The sequence below is a fragment of the Pygocentrus nattereri genome, chromosome 5, assembly GCF_015220715.1.
Source record: "Pygocentrus nattereri isolate fPygNat1 chromosome 5, fPygNat1.pri, whole genome shotgun sequence".
NCBI lineage: Eukaryota > Metazoa > Chordata > Actinopteri > Characiformes > Serrasalmidae > Pygocentrus > Pygocentrus nattereri.
The window spans coordinates 21,297,291-21,319,659 of record NC_051215.1 but is presented as its reverse complement, the minus strand read 5'-3'; the positions used below and the strand labels follow the sequence as shown (position 1 = coordinate 21,319,659).

Here is a 22,369-nt window from a genome sequence, read left to right as displayed (position 1 = left end):
CAATACAAATTGGAGAGATGTTGGGTTCAATTGCTAAAATGCAAAGCACCAAGACCCCAGGGCCTACAGCTATCCAACTGAGTTCTATAAAAAATTTGCTAACAAGTTAGCCCCACTTCTTCTTCAAATGTACAATTATGCATTACAATTTGGCTGTTTACCCAAGACTTTAATCGAAGCTTCCATTACACACCTTTTAAAACCAGATAAAGGTCCAGTGGAATGTAACTCATATAGACCCATTTCATTACTGAATGTAGACGTCACGATCTTGGCTAAACATCTTTCTATTAGATTGGAAAAGGTTATACTTAGTTTCATTTCTCCTGATCAGACTGGATTTATCCAAGGACGTTCTGCATTTGCAAATATACGTAAACTGCTCAGTGTTGTATATAGCACTCCACATTGTGAATTACCGGAGGCTATCGAGAAAGCATTCGATGGAGTGGAGTAGGCATAGATGTTTGCTGTATTAAAATGCTTTGGATTTGGTCCAAAATTCATATATATATAGTTGTTATATACCTCCCCTACAGTCTGTGTAAATACCAACGGATTCAATTCTGATTATTTCCCCCTTTCTAGAGCTACTAGGCAAGGGTGTCCCTTGAGCCCAAGTTTGTTTGCATTAGTTATTGAACCCTTATCAATCTCTCTCAAGACAACAGCTAACTTTCAAGGCGTATGCAGAAGGGGAGGAGAATACAAGGTATCTCTGTATGTAGACGACTTAATATTATACATATCAGACCCATCATTTTGTATACCCCAAGTTATTAAAATGTTAGACCAGTTTGGTAGTTTCTCTGGTTATAAAGTAAATTATTCAAACAGTGTATGTTTCCCTTTAAATTGGACAGACATGTTTAACCCATACTCTCTCTTATCGCTTTGTACATTGTTAACAGGATTCAAATACCTGGGAGTATACATCACTTGCTTATTTAAAGAACTTCACTCCAAAAACTTTACACCTCTTCTGGATAAACTCAAACAAGATCTTCAGAAATGGGATGCTTTACGTCTATCTTTAGTAGGCCGAATAAACTGTATTAAAATGATGACTTTACCAAGGTTTATGTATTTATTTCAAAGTCAAAGTTCCTGTTTTTTAACAAAAACCTTTTTCTATTCCCTAGATAAACAGTTATTATCATTTGTCTGGGAAGGTAAGACCCCTAGAATACAGAGGAATATTCTTCAGTGACAAAGAAGTATAGGAGGCCTTGCTTTTCCTAATTTTTTACATTATTATTGGGCAGCCAATGCACAAAAGATAGTTCTATGGTATCAGTGCCCTCAGTTAGACTGGTGTATCTCAGAAGAAAATTCCTGTATTAATACCTCACTGTTAGCCCTAGTTACTTCTAATTTACCTTTACCCATCTCAAATTACACATCATATCCAGTTGTTAGATCTACTTTAAAAATATGGTTTCAACTCCGACATCATTTTGGCTTCAACAAGTTCTCTACCTTGGGTCCTATATGTAAGAATTCTTGAATCGTCAATGCCTAGCAAGGGTCTGATCATAAGAATTTACAATGTGATCATTAATACTGATAATGCACGAATGGAACAAGTACAAACTCCGTGGAGTACAGAGTTAGATGTAGTATTATCAGATACAACCTGGGAATCTGCTCTGAATATGATCAATAAATCATCACCTTGTGCACGACTTAATCTCTTCCAGTTTAAAGTACTCCATCGAATGCATTACTGCAAGACTAAATTGTCAAAAATTTACAGTGGGGTAGATTAATTTTGCGATCGCTGTCACATAGCTGACCTTACACATATGTTCTGGTCCTGCCCAATGTTATTTCATTTTTGGCTCACGATTGCAAAATGTCTATCAGCAGCATTTAAATTAAGAGTAGTCCCAAATTTTCAATTTGCTATATTTGGTTTGATCAGTGGCAACACTCATATTCCAAACAGGATTAAAGAAGCTATCGCCTTTGCTTCACTTCTTGCTAGACGAAGGATCCTACTTAATTGGAAATCACCTTATCCCCCATTAGTTTCACAATGGCTTTGTAACCTTATGCTTTTCCTTAAGTTGGAGAAGATGGGACCCAGTGACCTTGTATTTTGAAAAATTTTAAAAGTCTCCCGAACACCTAGGCTCACCCTTCCTCTATCCATATGAAAATGACCGATGATGTCCTTAGCAGCCATGACCTAACCTTATTTTTACTTCTTTAATTGACCAGCTAGATGTGTGATATATGTGACTATAATTTAGTTAAAAATTACTATTAATTATTATTTTTATTTGTTTATTATTATTATTATTATTTTAATGTGTGTGTTGGATTCATTTATTTATTTTATTTTCTCTTTCTTTCTGCAAATTGAAAAATAGTGGAATGTTCTTTTGCCTGTTGATTGTATATTTGTATATTTCCACAAATAAAAAAAAAACAATAATAAATAAATAAATGTGTCCACTAAGAAATAGTAAGACCAAATACATACTTTTCATGGATTTAATTGAACTCTTCCCTTTATTGCTAACCCTGTGATTGTCATTAAAATTGTATAATCTTATTGTAAAGTAAGGAAAATGGGTTTGTTGACCTGAGGCAACATTGTGCAATAGTGGGTTAAGAAGGGCTCTGTACAGAAGTGCTGTGCGTGTAGCAGTGAAGTTCATCATGTTGTCTTTCACAGCTAAAAGATTTCAGTGAATTTAAAAAAGGTTTCTGCTGGTAAAACGTCAGCAGTCCAGCAGTGCAGACTGAAGTAAAGGAGATGTGACATTAAAACAAAGTGCCAAACAGAGTGAGATACATTAAGTAATGGTATTTATTTATCTTTGCGCAATAATGGACAAAATGACAAAACTATGAGTACAAGGCTCTCAGCCAATCACAATTGTCTCTAAATGTACCCTCCTCTGTTAAGAACTTCTCAGAACAAACCTGCAGTGAGAACGGCAGTGGCAGCAAATTATTGCGAATGATTACAGTAAAAAGAAGTGAAGGAAATGTGTTGGTGAAAGTTTATATTAATGAGGATAACTGTATTATATAAATTAGATATTTATAATGATAATTGATGTTACAGAACAATGTCAATGTGCACTGCCAACCCAAATGCCAAAACATTAGGCTTTTAATGGTCTAAACAAAAAATCATTAAACAAACAGCTGCAGCAAGTTAATATGTGAGAGATTTTCACTTTGATTTCTTTAAATGTTAACCCCTTAAATAGCCAGGGCCAAAAGTGGTATTACTCACTTCTGTAACTAATTAGTATGTAATTAGCCTGGGATTTTAAGGGGTTAAATTCTTCGGTGTAAATTTGCAGACAGTCTTTTACAGAAAGAAGAGTCAGTACTGATCCACTCAGTATTGATGGCTTCATACAGCTGAAAAACACTGCTGAGCTGGTTTGTGTTTAATGTTTTACCAAATATTCCCTAAAGGGTTTAAATATGGACTCTGACCAGCCAAAACCAATAATAAAAAAACATTATATTTTGTGTTTGGCCCATTTATTTGCCAAGAAATGTAAGTTAGTTAGCTAGTGAGCCTCACTTAGATTATCTCCTGACAATTATTTTAATAAATCAGTCAGATTAAACCCAGCACTCACATCAGTGATTAAAACATTCTGTATAAAGATAAGTTTTAATAAAGTTCTTTGTACTGTTTCATGAAAGTTTGCTGAAAGATCTCATGTTAAAGACGCCGAATCCTCCTCAGCATCTAAGATTGCTCTGGGAGGATGTAAAAGCCTCCAATCCCACGTATACCTATGCACTTGTGGTTAGGGGAAACTCTAGTGAATGCTTCCTCGCACCAGCAGTTATCAGCATACAGTAAAAGAACATCTTTCCAGGAAACACGGTGCAAGCTGAAACCGTTAAAAGAGATAAACACAGATAAACTGGTTGCACTAGATTCCCCTCAGTTCTTTCAGAGCGGTCACCATCTCAGACACACTCCTCACATTCATCTCAATGAGGAAATGTATTAATGGGGATATTCTAAGGCTTAAAGCACTAAAACAACCACCACATTTCTTTCATATTTTACCTTATATTACTATTCTACTGCCAGATAGATTTAATTTAACTCCTTAAAAGCCAGGCATGGGACTGGGACTTCAATGCAAACTGGCTGAGTTCTTAGTTTATAGATGTGTAGAATAAAACTCAGACCATTTAAGCAGGTAAACCTATATACATCAAAGATAAATATTGCTGCTGTTGGAAGAAAACCTTGTTTTTCAGTTTATGTCGTAATTTGAATATACTTTTTGCCCTTTACATTATGTGTGAATTTCATGATGAACGGACCAAAAGAAGCGGACCAACTTAGAACTTATTACTTAGAAAAAATTCAGTTTCCATTGACATACATTAAAAGCAAAGTAGGTTTTTCCTTCTCCTGTAAAGTTACCACTTTGGAGATTTTCTTCCGACAACAGCAATATACATTGTCTATTTGGTAGTAGAACATTAATATATGATGTTTGGTGATCACAGGTTGTTTCTTTAGTACATAAAGCCACATTAAGCTTTTTCCTGACAATGGAGAAGTAAGAGAACTGTGTAGAGTAAAAAGCCTAATACAAGAATCTTTACTATGAACAGTAATAAGGAAGAGAAAGTTGGTGTTCCTTTGTTACTTTATTACATTTAGCCACGTTGGTGTGAAATGGTTCACCACTGTCTTTACAGTGGTGGTGATAGGAACCAGGGGTCGCCATGACTACAACACAAATATAGACATTATATTTACCATCCAGAACCACGAGAGAACCTACACGAGTCTTTTGAGTTTATACGGAATGTTGATTATAGTAAAATAGTCATAAATTGGAAAAAAAAAAAAAATTATTTTATCTGTTTTGTTTCATGATGCCCTGCATGCATCCCTCCACTAGAAGTTTGAAAAATATTTTACACCAAAATCTTTTCAAAACTATCATAACCATTTCATGCAAAAGCTTTCTGTGAGGGAGCTTTTAGAGGCGGACGTTTGGTTCCTATCACCACCACTGTGCACAAACCTGACTGTTTTCCTCAAAACGCTACGAATGACTCTTAATGATTTTTACATCTTAATGATTTAATTATGAAGTGGAATTCCCCTTTAGGTGTTTTAAATTTTCACTGATTTCTGGCCAAATCTGAGTCAATGTCTGTTGCATTCAGCATGGAAAGAAAACTTTGCTCACTTATCAGTGATTATGCAACATTGGAGAGCTTATTAACAATAAAAACTAATCAGTCATGTTTTGTTTTTGGCCTCCTGATATCATTGATTGGGAATTACCCAATAATTACTGTGATGAGACAGAATGGTGGTCATAAAAGAGCATAGCTTATATTGTTGATAAAATGTTTCAATAAACTCTGTCATATTATATTTTCATTACAAACAGATGACGAATGTGTCAGTGAAGAAAAACTGAGCTGAGCCAAAAACAGTCAGTCTCAGTCAGTGTGTAGCAGTGCTTAGTGAAGGAGCTAGCCTAACATCTAACTTCCCTACCTTTTATTTGTACCAACATCATTATCTTTCCACACTATAAAGCATCCTCTCCATGGATCACCACCTTATCGTGGTGGAGGGGTTTGTGTGCTTGAATGATCCTAGGAGCTATGTTGTCTGGAGCAAAAGCTCCTGGTAGGGTCTCCCATGGCAAACTGGTCCTAGGTGACAGGCCAGACAAAGTGTGATCCATAATCATCCCTATGAAAACAAGAAAGCAGGACTTGTGTACCCTCCCTGGATCAGGGTTACCGGGGCCCCACCCTGGAGCCAGGCCTGGGGAAGGGGTTCGCCAGCGAGTGTCTGGTGGCCGTGAATTCACTCATGGTGCCCAGCCGGGCCCAGCCCGAAGGAGCTACATGAGTCCCCCCTCCCATCGATGGGAGGGGCAGTAGTAGGGGTTCGGTGCATTGTGGATTGGGCAGTGTCCGAATGCGTGGGCCTTGGCGTTCTGATCCTCAGTTGCTGAAACTGGCTTTTGGAACTTGAAAAGTTACCTCACTGGCGGGAAAGGAGCCTGAGTTGGTGTGCGAGGTTGAGAGATACCGGCTAGATATAGTCGGGCTCACCTCAACACACAGCTTGGGCTCTGGGTCCAATCTCCTTGAGAGGGGCTGGACTTTATTCTTTTCGGGAGTTACCCATGGTGAGAGGCGGCGGGCAGGTGTGGGCTTTCTCATAGCCCCTCGACTCGGCGCTTGTATGTTGGGGTTTTCTCCAGTGGACGAGAGGGTAACTTCCCTACGCCTTTGGGTTTGCTTATGCACCGAACAGCAGTTCAGAGTACCCAGCCTTCCTAGAGTCTTTGGGAAGGGTGCTTGAAAGTGCTTCTCTTGGAGACTCTATTGTCCTACTGGGAGACTTCAACACTCACGTGGGCAATGACAGTGAGACCTGGAGGGGTGTGATTGGGAGGAATGGCCTCTCTGATCTGAACCCGAGTGGTGTTCAGTTTTTGGACTTCTGTGCAAACCACAGTTTGTCCATAACGAACACCATGTTTGAACACAAGGATGTCCATAAGTGCACATGGCACCAGGACACCCTAGGCCGCAGTTCAATGATTGACTTTGTAGTCGTGTCATCGGACTTGCGGCCGTGTGTTTTGGACACTCGGGTAAAGAGAGGAGCTGAGCTGTCAACTGATCACCACCTGGTGGTGAGTTGGATCAGGTGGTGGGGGAAGATGCCGGTCAGACCAGGCAAACCCAAACGTATAGTGAGGGTTTGCTGGGAACGTCTGGCAGAAGAACCTGTCAGATTGATCTTCAACTTACACCTCCGTCAGAACTTTGACCAGATATCAGGCGAAGTGAGGGACATTGACTCAGAATGGGCCATGTTCCTCTCCTCCATTGTTGAAGCAGCTGACTGTAGCTGTGGTCACAAGGTAGTTGGTGCCTGTCGGGGCGGTTATCCTCGAACCCGGTGGTGGACACCCCAGGTGAGAGATGCCATCAAGCTGAAGAAGGAGTCCTACCGGGCATGGTTGGCCTGTGGGACACCAGAGGCAGCTGGAAGGTATCGACATGCCAAGCGATCTGCGGCTTGAGTCGTTGCCAAGGCAAAAACCCGGGTGTGGGAAGAGTTTGGTTAGGCCTTGGAAAATGACTTTAAGTCGGCTCCGAAAAGATTCTGGCAAACTGTCAGGCGACTCAGAACGGGAAAGCAGTGTGCCACTAGCACTGTATATAGTGGAGATGGTGTGCTGCTGACTTCGACTGAAGACGTCATTGGGCGGTGGAAGGAATACTTTGAGGACCTTCTCAATCCCACTGACACGTTCTCCAGTGAGGAGGCAGAGTCTGGGGACACGGGAATAGGCTTGTCCGTTACTGATGCTGAAGTTGCTAAGGTAGTTAAAAAGGTCCTTGGCGGCAGGGCTCCAGGGGTGGATGAGATCCGTCCCGAGTTCCTCAAGGCTCTGGATGTTGTGGGGTTGTCTTGGCTGACACGCCTTTTCAACATTGCGTGGACATCTGGGGCGGTGCCACTGGATTGGCAGACTGGGGTGGTGGTCCCTCTTTTTAAAAGGGGGAACCGGATGGTGTGTTCCAACTACAGGGGTAACACACTCCTCAGCCTCCCTGGTAAGGTCTATGCAGGGGTACTGGAGAAGAGAGTCCGGCTTATATGGCCTGGCCTGGGAGCGCCTCGGAATCCCCCCAGGGAGCTAGTGGAAGTGGCTGGGGAAAGGGAGGTCTGGGCCTCATTGCTTAGGATGCTGCCCCCACGACCTAAACCGGAGAAGCGGAAGATGATGGATGGATGGATGGACTATAAAACATTTACGTGTTTAATTCTTGTTAATAATATTGTTCATTTTTGTGTTTTAATGATGAATATTAGCATTAGATATTCGAGATTATGGTAACTCGGTCTGCTTTGCCTGTGCTGTTGTAGGTTTAAGCCTCTTAATGTTGTTAGGCCAAATTTGCACCCGTGCCTGCTATGATTCTAGCGCTGCCCCACTGTATTCTGAGAGCCAAACATAGACCGCAGCGATGGAGTGAGTCAGCAGTGGTCAGTGCCACCCTAGCGTGAAGCAGGCCGCTCTTCTGGCTATAGAAGTACCACAAAGTGAAGCAGTCAGTTGAGAAAAAACCTTCTACCTCCCCTCAGTCATGCTTTATGGCCTACAGAGCAGTTAGCATCAGTTGTAGTGTCTCAGAAATGGGCTTAACTGACAACTAGAGGGTACTTCACTAGGCTCAACAAGTGAGTGGACACTGGATAGCCCTGTCTGCTTAATGAAGCACCTGATGGTGGCTTTCTACACTAGAAAATGCAATGCTTATGCATCCACACTGTGGAGCTCAATGCTATTTCATTTAAGCAGCATATTTCACATTTTACATTACATTTACATTTACCTTTACAGCATTTAGCAGATGCTCATATCCAGAGTGACTTACAAGAAGTGTAAGTTTTTAGGAAAAAACTGAACATGCATCTTTTCAATTTATCCTTAATGTAAATAAAATGCAATTTATTCCATTTAGCTTGTCATTTTTATCTTACTTTTCTAATTATTTTAGTACATTTTCTTGCTCTTGTGTGCTCCTGCTTTTATTACTTTATTTTTTCTGTTTGATTGTAAAGCACTTTGAGCTGCATTAAACATGCTCTAAAAATATATTAATATTATTGTTATTATTATTAGTAATAGTATTTTTAGTAGACGTAATAGTTGTATTGTCATTATTGTTGTTGTTGTCAGTGTAGAACCAGAAATCATAATTCATTCTCCTTCCATACAGTGACGTATTTGTGAGTGAAACAAAAAAAAAAACAGATCAGTGATGCTCTCAAAGCATATTATTTTAATAATAATACTTTTTGTGGAAGTTTTTCCCCATTTTTCCCATTTTAAACATTTCAAACAAACCAACAAGCCAGCTCTCTCACTCCCACAACGACACCAAGCTGAGCTCCACCACATCTTTTCGAACCGCTGCTAATGCAATGTCACTGGAGCTCAACACGCTTGGAGGAGAACACTAACTGCTAATTCTGTAGCATTGGCTGTCAAGACACCTGTTTTGGTTAGCATCACGCTGAGGGAGCGAAGGAGAAGGAGCACCGTCCTCCCCACCCAGAAAGAGAGTGAGAGCGAGAGAAAGAGAGAGAGAGTATAATTAAAGTTGCGTGCAAAAGTTTTGGCACCCCTGTCAAAATTATGTTGTTGTTGATTTTCTAAGTGAAAATGTATTCATTTACTGTGTTTGCAGCACATTTATATATATGTGCGTTTTTTTCCCTTTGTCAAACTCAAGTTTAGGGGTGTTCTGTGTAAAGAATGTGTTCACCCTTTCTCACTCAGAAAATCAACAAGGCTTGAAATTTGACCAGGTGTGTCCAACGTTTTGCGTACGACAGTAGGTTTACAGACTTTGGACCCCCTTAAAATAGCCTTGGCCACAGAGCTGGCACTGACGTGAACCTAATGTACACACATACAAACACTGTTAATCATGCTTGGTTTGGTATCCCGATAAAATCACCTGATCTAACCTTGCCACCCCACTGTAAATGCTCTGGCTACAGCCCTCAGCCTAGCCTGGAGTTAAACTCTAGATTACAACATTTCTGCATTCAGCCCAGGATAAAGATTTTGGTTTGTCAGCAAACTGGCTTTTACAACAATAGCTGCCTGTGTCCAAAAGTGTGCAGTGAGACAATTACGTTGTGGGCATGAAAAGCCGTTTGTTTGTGGTTATGCTCAAAATGTTCGGTCATATTGTCATTTACTGTAAAAGCCACAGACACTGTTCAGAGGAAATGTCAAGCCCGCATGAAGGAATTGCAGAGTTAACATCTGTTCTAGCCTCCTGCTGTGTATGTGCGTGTGTCACATGGACGTGCACAAAGCAGAGAACCGTGGGGCATGAGCTATATAATTATGTCAGCATGTTTATGCCAAGTTGTGTGGAAGGTACCGTACTTTCCGTGTCCTGCAGATGAGCACTGATAGGCCGGCCGTTTGGAGGAAGAGAGACTTCTCTCTTCACACGAACACTCAAATCAAGGGGGAGTGTCAGCGTGGAGAATTTCAGCTCCACAGAAATGCATTAAGTGCAAAAGTGAAACTGAGCGTATTTCCTCCACGGCATTCTAAATATAGGACCTACAGTGCTGTGCAAAAGAAACTTCATGCATTCCATTTCCAATCAAAATGTTACAAATTTTTCTGAGATTAGATATAAGATAATCCACTTGCATAAGGAAGGAGAACATCTTTAGTTATCATCCAACACCTGCTTTCTCTAATACGTACTTCATTACGTTAAATCAGGTACTGCTGTTGGACTTTAACAAATCCATGTGATGGACGGAGGAGAAATCTGGATACAAACTTAGTAGATAACTAGTAGAAAACTGCTACCTTTTCATTTAAAATAAAGAAATGTTTATTAATTCAATGTTTATTGTATGTATGCTCATTTGTATTTATTCTAATGATATATACGGTGGCTTTACAAGCAAAATCACACTTATTAACAACACTCTCAAAGTCTCATGGCCTATGCAAATTACTTTATATCATTACAATAAATTCAAATGAACAGTGCAGTAGAAGTTTCACAATTCATTAATTTTTCAGTAGATTCTTTGTGAGGAGATTATACTTATGATTATCCACTTGCATGAGGAAGGAAAAGTGAAGAAGAAAAAAAAACAGTAGTTTCCTAATTTTTTGGATGAAAAAGCTACAGAGAAAATGTGGCTCCTAACAACAACTTGGAAGAGCTGCTAGACCCCAAAACTGCCCCCATCAGATAAACAGCACTTAAAGCTTCCATCTTTGAGAGAGAGGAGAAAATCAAGCTGCTTCAGATCTGAAAACATCCACAGGTGTTTCTGTCCATCCTTCCACTGTAAGGAGACCACTCAGCGCTGTGGGTCTGAAAGGATGTGTAGCTGATCAAAAAAAACCTCACTGAGAAAAGATGACGGACACATCAAACAAAGAAGCTGAACAATGGACTGACCACCCCAGAGTCCAGACCTCAACACCACTGAATGGGTTTGATTACCTCAGAAAATGATTACTCTCACATAAACAAAGTGTGCTTAAAGTTCATTTTAACAAAGTACTTAAGTTCAACCATACTTCCCAAGTATGCTTTATGTAGTAAGTATACTAATATCAGTTTACTAGTAGTTTATCTGTAAGTGTACTATTTCAGCACTTCTTGGGATTGGCCTAATTTTTAGTTTGTAAAAGTACACGTAAGTACACTTTAGATGTAAAAGTTGTAAACTTTGAGTGCACAACTAGTTTACATTTCACCATGCAACACCCAGGGTGCATGGGTGCTATATAGCATAGAACCATGAACTCTTAGAGAACCATCTGTTGAGATTGTCATAAATTTAATTTGACTATTTACCTAATTTCTAGACATTTTTACTTGTTTTAAGTCAGCTTATGAAGTAAAATGATCTCACTATATTGACAGATAATTGTGCTTGTTGTAAGAAATGTGCTTGAAACACCAGAAATATTATCTGCTAGTACAGTGAGATGATTTAACTTAATTAAATTCCTGAAAAAAAGTCCACAACCATCCCAAAATGGCAAATATTAGACATATTATCTAGATTTAAGATTGTTTTAATTTTTATTTTTTTTGCTCATACTCATTTTTTGTAGTGTATTCACTATTTTTAAACTTAAAACAAGTATAAAAAACTACTAACACACTTAATTAAACTTTTTTTTGCAAGGACAACCAACTTCTAAGACTGCGCTGTGGAGGTGTGTCTACAGATTTGTTTGAGGAGCTGAAAGTGAGTCTCCTGAAAAGAATGGAAGCTGGAATGAAGGTAAAGAGTGACCCACTGACCCTCACACAGCTGATAGTGGATTTAGCTGTTGTGTATTTTGCTAAATATATTTTCTGCTTTTTTTCTTGACACTGAAAAACGAATTTCTACTTGTTGGTTAATAGGGTGAATGTATTTATTCTACAACATTCTACATTCAGGATGTATTTTTTGAACGAAACTAAACTTTTTAAATTATGACTGTAGCACATTTGTCTATACAAGAATATGTTTCAATAGGAACCTTTGGTAACATTTTATTTGGATGGTCCATTGTAGATGCTTTGTAAGTGCTTAGTATATCTTATATCGTATAACGGTCAAATACATTTCTATTAAATGAAACAGAACTTTAAGTTCAGTATGAAAGATTTTATTAAATCTATTCCTAACCCTGAACCTAACCCTAACCTTAACCTCAAGACAAAACCTGCACCTACTCCTAACCCTAACACTAACCCTACTGTTGTTGATAATCAATTGAACATCACCAGAAAGTTTGTTAGTGATTTAGGCATCTGTAGGGCATCTATAGGGGACCAACCAAATAAATGTGACCTTTATATATATATATATATATATATATATATACAGTATTTTAAGTGTAAGTATGTTTACACCTCCTCATACAAAGAATGCACTTAAATATAGCATTTTTGGCATATTTTTGTACATAATTTCTACTTTTTCACTGATTTTAACATGTTGGAAAATACATAATGTGCTATAATTTTTCCACAGACCACATTCTGTTTTGTTTTTTCCCCATTACAGTGAATCCAGCAAATAAACAGTAATTGCATATCAAAATGAAGTCTGTTCTCTGTAACTTATTCACACTTCTAGAGATCTAAAGAGAAGCATGTTTCTGTTCACCTTTAAAGTCGTAGTTATCTCGTTGATAATAATGACTGAGCTTGTTTTAGAAGCACCTGAACTGCAGATCATTCTCCATGTTTCACTGAGGAGACAATGAGCTCTGAGTTCGTCTGTTCAGTTCTGCAGGTCAGCATGCGACCCATGCAGGTGGAAGTTTGATGATTATCACACCTGTTTATAAACATTTGTGCAGACATGTCCATTAGCCTGGTGGAACCCAGCCTGTCTTTATTTATTTATGTATTTATTTACAGGGCGCTTTTCATAGCGGTGGAGGCTCAGAGTGCTTTACAGACAGTAGATAACCTAACCGTAATAGAATAGACTATGCGTATTAGTTTTGTAATTACTCACAGTGTTATTGTTTATAGTGTTTTGTAAGGGTGGGGGGACAATTGATTCTTAGATGTATCACAATGCGGAAGTGAATGATTCTGAATCAATTATCAAATGTCAAAAATCTATTTTTGAGATAGTTCATTTATAACGCAATGACGGAATGCAAAAGGCGTAACTCTGGCACCCTCTGCATTAAAAGCCAGGTTAGGTCAGGAGTCAACAACCCAAATGATAAGAAACATTCAACAAAAAATCTTTCAACAAAAATCAAACCATCTTGGGAGTCACAACATTTAATGTCCAATATGTCTCAATATGTGTTAATGTCCTTTTATAGGTTAAAAATATAAACAAAAACACAATCACCAATTGGTCATTGGACAACTGATTGGTCACTCCAGAGAACACGTCTCCACTGCTCTAGAGTCCAGTGGCGGCGCTTAACACCACTGCATTCGACACTTTGCATTGCGCTTGGTGATACAAAGCTTGGATGCAGCTGCTCAGCCATGGAAACCAATTCCATGAAGCTCTCTATGCTGTTCATGAGCTGATCTGAAGGCCACATGAATTTTTCAAGGTCTGTAGAGATTGACTCTGCTGAAAGTTGGTGATCTCTGCACACTATGCGCCTCAGCATCTGCTGACCCTGCTCTGTCATTTTTTACGTGGCCGACCACTTTGTGGCTGAGTTGCTGTCGTTCCCAATCGCTTCCACTTTGTTATAATCCCACTGACAGTTGACTGTGGAATATTTAGTAGTGAGGAAATTTCATGACTTGACTTGTTGCACAGGTGGTGTCCTATCATGGTACCATGCTGGAGCTCACTGAGCTCCTCAGAACGACCCATTCTTTCACTAATGTTTGTAGAAGCAGTCTGCAGGTCTAGGGGCTTGGTTTTATACACCTGTGGCCATGGAAGTGATTGGAACACCTGAATTCAATGATTTGGATGGGTGACTGAATACTTGTGAAAGAATGGATTGCTCTCAGGAGCTCAGTGAATTCCAGCATGGTACCGTGATAGGACGCCACCTGTCTAGTGGAGACATGTTCTCTGGAGTGACCAATCACACTTCTCCATCTGGAAATCCGATGGACAAGTCTGGGTTTGGTGGTTGCCAGGAGAACAGTACATGTCTGACTGCATTGTGCCAAGTGTAAAGTTTGGTAGAGGGGGGATTATGGTGTGGGGTTATTTTTCAGGAGTTGGGCTTGGCCCCTTAGTTCCAGTGAAAGGAACTCTTAAAGCTTCAGCACCAAGAGGTTTTGGACAGTTTCAAGTTCCCAACTTTGTGGGAACGGTTTGGGGACGACCCCTTCCTGTTTCAACATGACTGCACACCAGTGCACAAAGCAAGGTCCATAAAGACATAGATGAGTGAGTTTGGTGTGGAAGAACTTGACTGGCCTGCACAGAGTCCTGACCTCAACCCAATAGAACACATTTGGGATGAATTAGAGTTGAGACTGCAAGCCAGGCCTTCTCATCCAACATCAGTGTTTGACCTCACAAATGTGCTTCTGGAAGAACGGTCAAAAATTCCCATAAACACACTCCTAAACCTTGTGTAAAGCCTTCTAAGAAGAGTTGAAGCTGTTATAGTTGCAAAGGGTGGGCCAACATCATATTAAACCCTATTTATTAAGAACGGGATGCCACTCAATTTCATATGTCAGTCCAAAGACACTGCAGACAGAGGAACACAGGGCTGTAGGCTCTTTTAGCAATAATACATGTTTTTTCTTTTATTTGCTTAGTGATTAAGAGTTTATTTTGTCCTCTATTTTATTTCGTCCTCTGTTCATGTGGCATGTGGTTAACATTCACATTCTCAGTTATTAGTAGAGTGTAATTTTATACATTTTAGTTTTACCATGTAGACATTACAACACTTTTTATATTGGTCAACCCCCCCATTTCAGGACCCAATAATATTTTTGTCATGGGGCTTCACTGGTGTTTACACTGGGTGTTTAACTGCTTGATTTAAATCTGAGATTTAACCACATGTGAGTTGGTTTGGTATAATTATACAACTATAACCTGTAATACTCTGCAATAAACCTACCATTCTGTATAGGTCTCAGATTGTGTTCATAACACAACAAAGTCTCACTCATCCAAGTACTTTGAGAAGACTGAAATAAATCTGTTCTGAGTTATTGCTGCCCATAAAAGCTGTGCCTTCGAGACTAAATGATCCGTTACATTCATAAAAACACAACGTCTTTAGAAATCACAGTTGTGCTTCAGACAATAATTGACCCATTTTAGAAAGATGAAAAAAGGCTTTTATTTACAGCAGTATTGCACAAGTTCAGCACAGCAAAGTTTCAGTGCAAAACACACAACAAAACAGACATAAAAAGAAAAACAATGAGTTTTTGCTACAAATGTACTGGGTCTGCGAGGTGGAGTCAGATCAGCCTGTTTGCGGATGCTCAGTGCAACAAGACTGAACACGTCTAAAAATCATGAGGTCCAGTGAAGCAGAAAATTCATCTTCTGTGAAAAACAAATATTTGTTCTGTAATTAATAAGCACAAAATATAGTCAGAAAATGGTTGAAGTACTGGGGGCGTGAAGCTCTCCTGGTCTATATGTGGGGAGTTTAAATGGGGATTCAAAATTTCTCCATAATTAAACGGTTAATAAGTAAACAGTCGTTCTGAGTGATTTGGTGTGAAACGCTCCATTCTAGAGAAAATTACTGAGTCAGAACTGTTCATAGTGGTGGTGATAGGAACCAGATGTCCACCTCTAAAATCTCCCTCAGAGAACGTTATGAATACACTGCTTGATGACTGAGACACTGTTTTATGATGCTTTTGAGAAATACTCCATACATGGTGGAGGGATACATAATATGCAGGGTTTGTAAGGCAAAACAGTCCCCAAAGAACACTAATTCCAGATTTATCACTATTTTTCCATCATCAACATTCCATGTAAAACTCAGAAGGTGGTTTTAAGGAGTTAAATAAGGTGGCAAATTAAAAGGTTCTTCTATTGTTACAGGCTTGACATCGTAACAATAGCAGAACCCATTTTGGTGCTACATAGAACCCTTTTCAAAGGTTCTCCATCAATCTGAAGCTCTTTCATGATGCAAGGGACCCTTTAATTGTCAAAAGTGTTCATGGTTCTATATAGAACCATTTTCTTTACTAAAGAACCCTTGACGAAAGATAGACCCCTGGTTCCTATCACCTCCGCTGTAAAGAAATCTGCGCTGGACTTTGCGAACATCTCAACTACTGACTTATGCAGAAATTTTGAAATATTGGTGGAATTCCCCTTTCGGTAAATCATGGGTTCAGATAGTTCTTAATGCATAGATACTGAACAACAGAGATGACGGAGATTTCAACTTTTACATACAGTACGTAGAAGGATTAGGTCTTTGGTCTGACTGGTGAACCTGAAACGGTCAAGACAAACTAAAATGCCTGTTTCTGATAATTTGGCAAAGTGGGAGAAAACGTGACACATAGTTGCACAACGGTCTGTATGCCTATCAACAACACTATTTAAGTGCCAAGAACTTAGGTCTGGAAAGTGACCTGAGTCAACCGGGGCAATGGCGAAAGGAGCCTTTAGCTATGGACAGAAACGAAGCCCATTTTGTACTAGAAAGATCCACAGGAATGATCCCCTGAGTCACTGAGGCTAATTTTAGATCCCAAAAATCAAGTTTCTTGACTCTAGAATCAGTCGTTCAGGCTGTTCTCTGTCAAAAGTCATCATACCCTCACATGAGGTTCTCCTGGTTACTCTTAAAGGGCCCATATTGTACATGTTCATCTCCTTTTCCCCTGAAGTTCATTAATAACGTCTGTGTACCAAAAACGATCATCATTCACTTTTACAGGACCTCTCTTCATCCTTTGCAAATAAACAAGACTGATGTATGTCATTGGCTGTCCTGATTTATGCCTCGTTCCTTATAAGGTCAGTTTGTGTGGGTGGGGCTAAGCTGCTGTAGGTTGTATATAGGTCATTCTACAGAAACATCCATTTTTGTGTTCCTAGCATTTACAGATATATTACACTTCAAAAACATGTTACAGGTTACAATTCATTTATATATTTTTTTCTATAATTTCACCATCTTGAGCCTCAATTTAGCCATATTGGTTTTTAAATCAATCATTTAGAATTCCAAGCACCACAGAAGAGCTAGTCCTCACAATCATGTGTAAAAGCTGAGGCCATATTATGAAGTAAAACACATTTTTCTGCCATTTTAACTACAATAATCTTTACATGACTATGCAATATATGAATTAAATGACATAAAGCAAACAAATGACAAATAAATATTATAAAATATATAATGAAAGCACATGGTGAGTCCACTGTGTCAGTTCTCAGAGATTTTCTCATTAAGCTCATAATTTCATATGAAGCTTTTAGCTGACGTCACTGGTGTGACTGACTTTATTCTGATGTAATTGTGGAAAAATAGAACACAAATAGATAAAATTCCATATTTTAGTGGATGTTCCACGATTGACAGCATGTGGTTTGATGCATTTTGTAAAATGCATGTTTCATTAAAAATGTCTCTGGTGTTTCTTTTAGTATGCATAACACCAAAGAGGATCAGTAACATCAGTGACTGCTATGGAGAGACAGAAAAGTGGACATTTCTGTAGAATGACCCATACACAGATATATGCAAATGTGAAGTTTTTGTGACATCACAGAGACAGTGAATTTAAAATGGGCAGATTTTTGTAGTGGAGACTGAACGGTACATTTTGAGACATACTCCAAACTCCAGGGCTCCCACAAACAGCATTTTACAAGCTTTATATTTCATAACTTAAACTGTATGTTTCTTTGTTCGTTTGTTTGTATTTTAATCCTAATATCCCACCTTTTTTGCCAGCTGTGCTATAACGGTATCTCACAAGGAGACACACTGCCTGACTGGACTCCTGCTTACACAAATAGGACTTGATGTGAAGGTTTCAGTGCGTTACAAATCTTAAAATTAGTGAACATAGAAAGATTGAAACTCAATGTTTATATGTTTATCAATTCATATAGATTTACAGCTGTTCATGTCTTATAGCTGCTAAACCAGTTATCTTGCCTTCCAACTCTGTTTGCGTCTCTTTTAGCTCTACGGCAGCTAATCAAGTCATTGAGGATGCTCAGCTTCTTCACCTGAATGTCCTTCAACAGCCAAACCTGTTGTGTTTCCTATCAATTAAATTGCAGCTGTTGGAACAAAAACTTTTTATCTCCATTTTTGCCATTTGCCATTTTGCAGTTTTTGACATAATTTCAAAATACCTATAAATTTACTGATGAATGGACCAAAAGAAACTGCCCAAAATTACTTGAAAAAACTCTGGTTCCATTGACTTATATTAGAAGTAAAGTTGTCCTGTAAATTTAACATTTTGGAGATATAAGGTTTTGTTCTGATAGCAGCAAAATGTTTACCATTTTAATATTTTTCACTAAATTCAGTCGTTCTGAGAAAATCGGGGGGAGATTATGACATCATGCTGGGGGTGTGTATTCAGCCTTTAGCTAATGTTACCTCTATATATTTTATAGCCTAATATCACATCTATTGTTTGATTGTTGATGACGTGTTTTGTTTAAAACAGTGATAAATAGGCCTCTAATGCTGCGTTCACATATTTGTGGTAGATGGACAATGGCAAAACGGATATTCTATAGTTTTAAACGGAGTGGCAGCACTCCATAGAGTGCAGCAGTGAGCAGAACAATCCGCCAAGCGCTTCATTTTCCCAACTTTTGCTGTTGAAGGCCACTGGATGTTGATTTTTTAGGTGGCATGTGATGCCAGACATCTCATTGTTGAACTCCAGACAAAGCCAGAATTGTACATGACACAAAATAAGAGTGCATATATCACATGCCAACGTCTGTATGGCTTCATGCTGCCATCGGCCGCGTACCGCTACGAGATGTGAAATGCAAACATGTGAATGCAGCATAAGTCTGAAATTCACAAGCTTGATCTAATTTTGTTGGTTAATAAGCTTCTGAAACATACTGATTGAATACTCGAGTATTGAGAATATTCAGCCCAGCCCTATTAAAATAATTTTTAAAAAGTTAGACAAATCTGTTTTTCTATGTTACAGGCCTTTAATCTCTGAGTGTTGGTACCTCAAAGTGATGAAATGCCCAAACGCATCAATTTTGATCATGTTTTTCATTAAAAAAACACTCTCATGTGAATTGGAGAGGCTAAAATGTGGCTACAGGCCAAATTAAGTTAATAAAAATCATCTCTCATCTGTCCTCTTGTTTCATTCACTCACTGCTCCTCATTCACTTTCACTGAGGATAAAAACAGCTGCGCTGTGCTTCTTAACCTCCATCAGCATTTAATGACTTTGGCATCAAAGCAGGGGCACCAAGCCAAGGCTAACGTTTCTCTGGCAAACAACGTGGTGCGAAAATCACACTCCCGCCAAAGGCGGAATTCTTCCTCTGAATAATGTTTCTGACAAACTGAAAGGTGAAATGAATGAGAGCCTGAAAAAAGGCCTTCTACGCTTTCTGGCCTACCAGCTTCCTTATAAACTGCGCTTATAAACTTCCCATCTGGAGAATTCATCAGGATAATTATTAATCAGATCATTGACCCCACTGTAGGCCTTTCAGGTAAGATGTAATTAAAAGCAGAAGTGCAAATTTTCCGTGAATCAATGGAGAGATGAAAGGCGGGCAGAACCACAATACCGCTGACTGACTTTTGTCCACTTCAATATTAATAACAAAAAAAGAAAACAACTTAAATACAAAAGTGGCAAATAAATACAGGACAAATGTGAGTTTTAAAAGCAAAAAAAGGAAAATTAAACCTAGTCGAAACAGATTAAACCCAAATAAACCAAACAACAAGTGGACACTGCAGAGACAGATAAGGGCATGGAGGCGACGAAGGCACGTTTTCCACACTTCTCCATTTGGGAACAACTCCAGAGACAGAGACAGGCTGGCCCAGCCTTCCCTATCCAGTGTTTTAATGGCTCAGCTTTCCACATTGACGCAGGAAACATCGCAGATTCCATGTTTTGTCCCAGAATTCCTACTCAGTCCTAGAGCGTCCAGATCCGTAGCCCTCTCTGGACGGGGAATGTTGAAGTCAGAAGAGGAAACGTGGTCAGTTCCAGAGGTGAAAGAGAAGAAACTCGGACAGAGCGAGAGTAGAGCAAGTTCTGCCGAAGGTTTTGCTGTGATATTTACATGGTGCTACAACGGTCTGCTGGGTCTGCTGGGTGCCTATCATCTTCGTCTTAGGAGGACCTCTAATAGGCGTCTGATCACGAGCCCCAGCCACAGCATGAAGGCAGGTTCCTCCTCCGCCGGCAGCTGGACTCTGCCTCCATTTCTGCCTGCCTGTGGAGTGAAGAGATAAAAAATCTTAATTTAGTGCTGTTGACAAATGAATATGTAAATGCATAAATTCACTGACAAAAAAACATTAAAATATCAGAAAGTCTTTGTTACTAACACCTGTACATCTATCACCTGTACACTAACTAAATGACATACAAAAGTAAAAAGCTTGATCAGCCTCTCTTAAAATGAGACCAAAGGTAATCACACACAGTACTGTAAACATTAACCAGACAGAAATTAGATTTCCAGAAATAAACCATAGTATTTTTTCAGTTTTATGTGTTTTACAGTGGTTTTAAACAGCCTAAAGAAACCAGCAAATGCACCTTGCAGTTATTTGTAGTGGTGTATCTATATACTGCTGTATATATGCAGTGGTGTATAGTGGTGAATATATAGTCTTGTGTATATGTAGTGACGTATATATAGTTATGTATATATGTAGTGGTATATATGTGTAGTTGTGTATATGTAGTGGTGTATATATAGAGGTGTATATATGTATTGGTGTATACATGCAGTGATGTATATATGTAGTGGTATATATATATATATATATATATATATATATATATATGCAGTGGTGTATATATAGTTGCATATATATGTATGTCATATATATGTATGTAGTTGTGTATATATAGTTTTGTATATATGTAGTGGTGTATATGTAGTTGTGTATATGTAGTTTTGTATATATGTAGTGGAGTATATAGAGTTGTTTGTATATATATATATATATATATATATATATATATATATATATATATATATATATGTAGTTGTGTATATATAGTTTGTATATATGTAGTGGAGTATATAGAATTGTGTATATATGTAGTAGAGTATAGAAAGTTGTGTATATATGTAGTGGAGTATACAGAGTTTTGTATATATGTAGTGGAGTATACAGAGTTTTGTATATGTGTAGTGGAGTATTCAGAGTTTTGTATATGTGTAGTGGAGTATATAGAGTTGTGTGTATATGTAGTAGAGCATAAAAAGTTGTGTATATATGTAGTGGAGGATACAGAGTTTTGTATATGTGTAGTGGAGTATATAGAGTTGTATATATATATATATATATATATGTATGTAGTTGTGTATATATAGTTTTGTATATATGTAGTGGAGTATATAGAATTGTGTATATATGTAGTAGAGTACAGAAAGTTGTGTATATATGTAGTGGAGTATACAGAGTTTTGTATATGTGTAGTGGAGTATATAGAGTTGTGTATATATGTAGTACAGTATAGAAAGTTGTGTATATATGTAGTGGAGTATTCAGAGTTTTGTATATGTGTAGTGGAGTATATAGAGTTGTGTATATATGTAGTGGAGTATACAGAGTTTTGTATATGTGTAGTGCAGTATACAGAGTTTTGTATATGTGTAGTGGAGTATACAGAGTTTTGTATACATGTAGTGGAGTATATAGAGTTGTGTATATATGTAGTACAGTATAGAAAGTTGTGTATATATGTAGTGGAGGATACAGAGTTTTGTATATGTGTAGTGGAGTATATAGAGTTGTGTATATATGTAGTGGAGTATACAGAGTTGTGTATATGTGTAGTGGAGTATAAAGAGTTTTGTATATATGTAGTAGAGTATATAGAGTTGTGTATATGTGTAGTGGAGTATACAGAGTTTTGTATATGTGTAGTAGAGTATTCAGAGTTCTGTATATGTGTAGTGGAGTATATAGAGTTGTGTATATATGTAGTACAGTATAGAAAGTTGTGTATATATGTAGTGGAGGATACAGAGTTTTGTATATGTGTAGAGGAGTATATAGAGTTGTGTATATATGTAGTGGAGTATACAGAGTTGTGTATATGTGTAGTGGAGGATACAGAGTTTTGTATATGTGTAGTGGAGTATATAGAGTTGTAT

At 38.4% G+C, this 22,369-nt stretch overlaps 1 protein-coding gene across 1 annotated transcript in view; it reads right to left on the bottom strand.

The window, feature by feature from the left end:
- Positions 1-18,421: 18,421 nt before the first annotated feature.
- Positions 18,422-22,369, bottom strand: part of bcl2l11 (BCL2 like 11) — a 30,764-nt gene continuing 26,816 nt past the window's right edge. Inside the window, exon 4 of the mRNA XM_017702659.2 lies at positions 18,422-20,467. Coding sequence (XP_017558148.1) covers positions 20,354-20,467 — 114 coding nt within the window. The 3' untranslated portion in view covers positions 18,422-20,353. The remainder of the gene's footprint in view (positions 20,468-22,369) is intronic.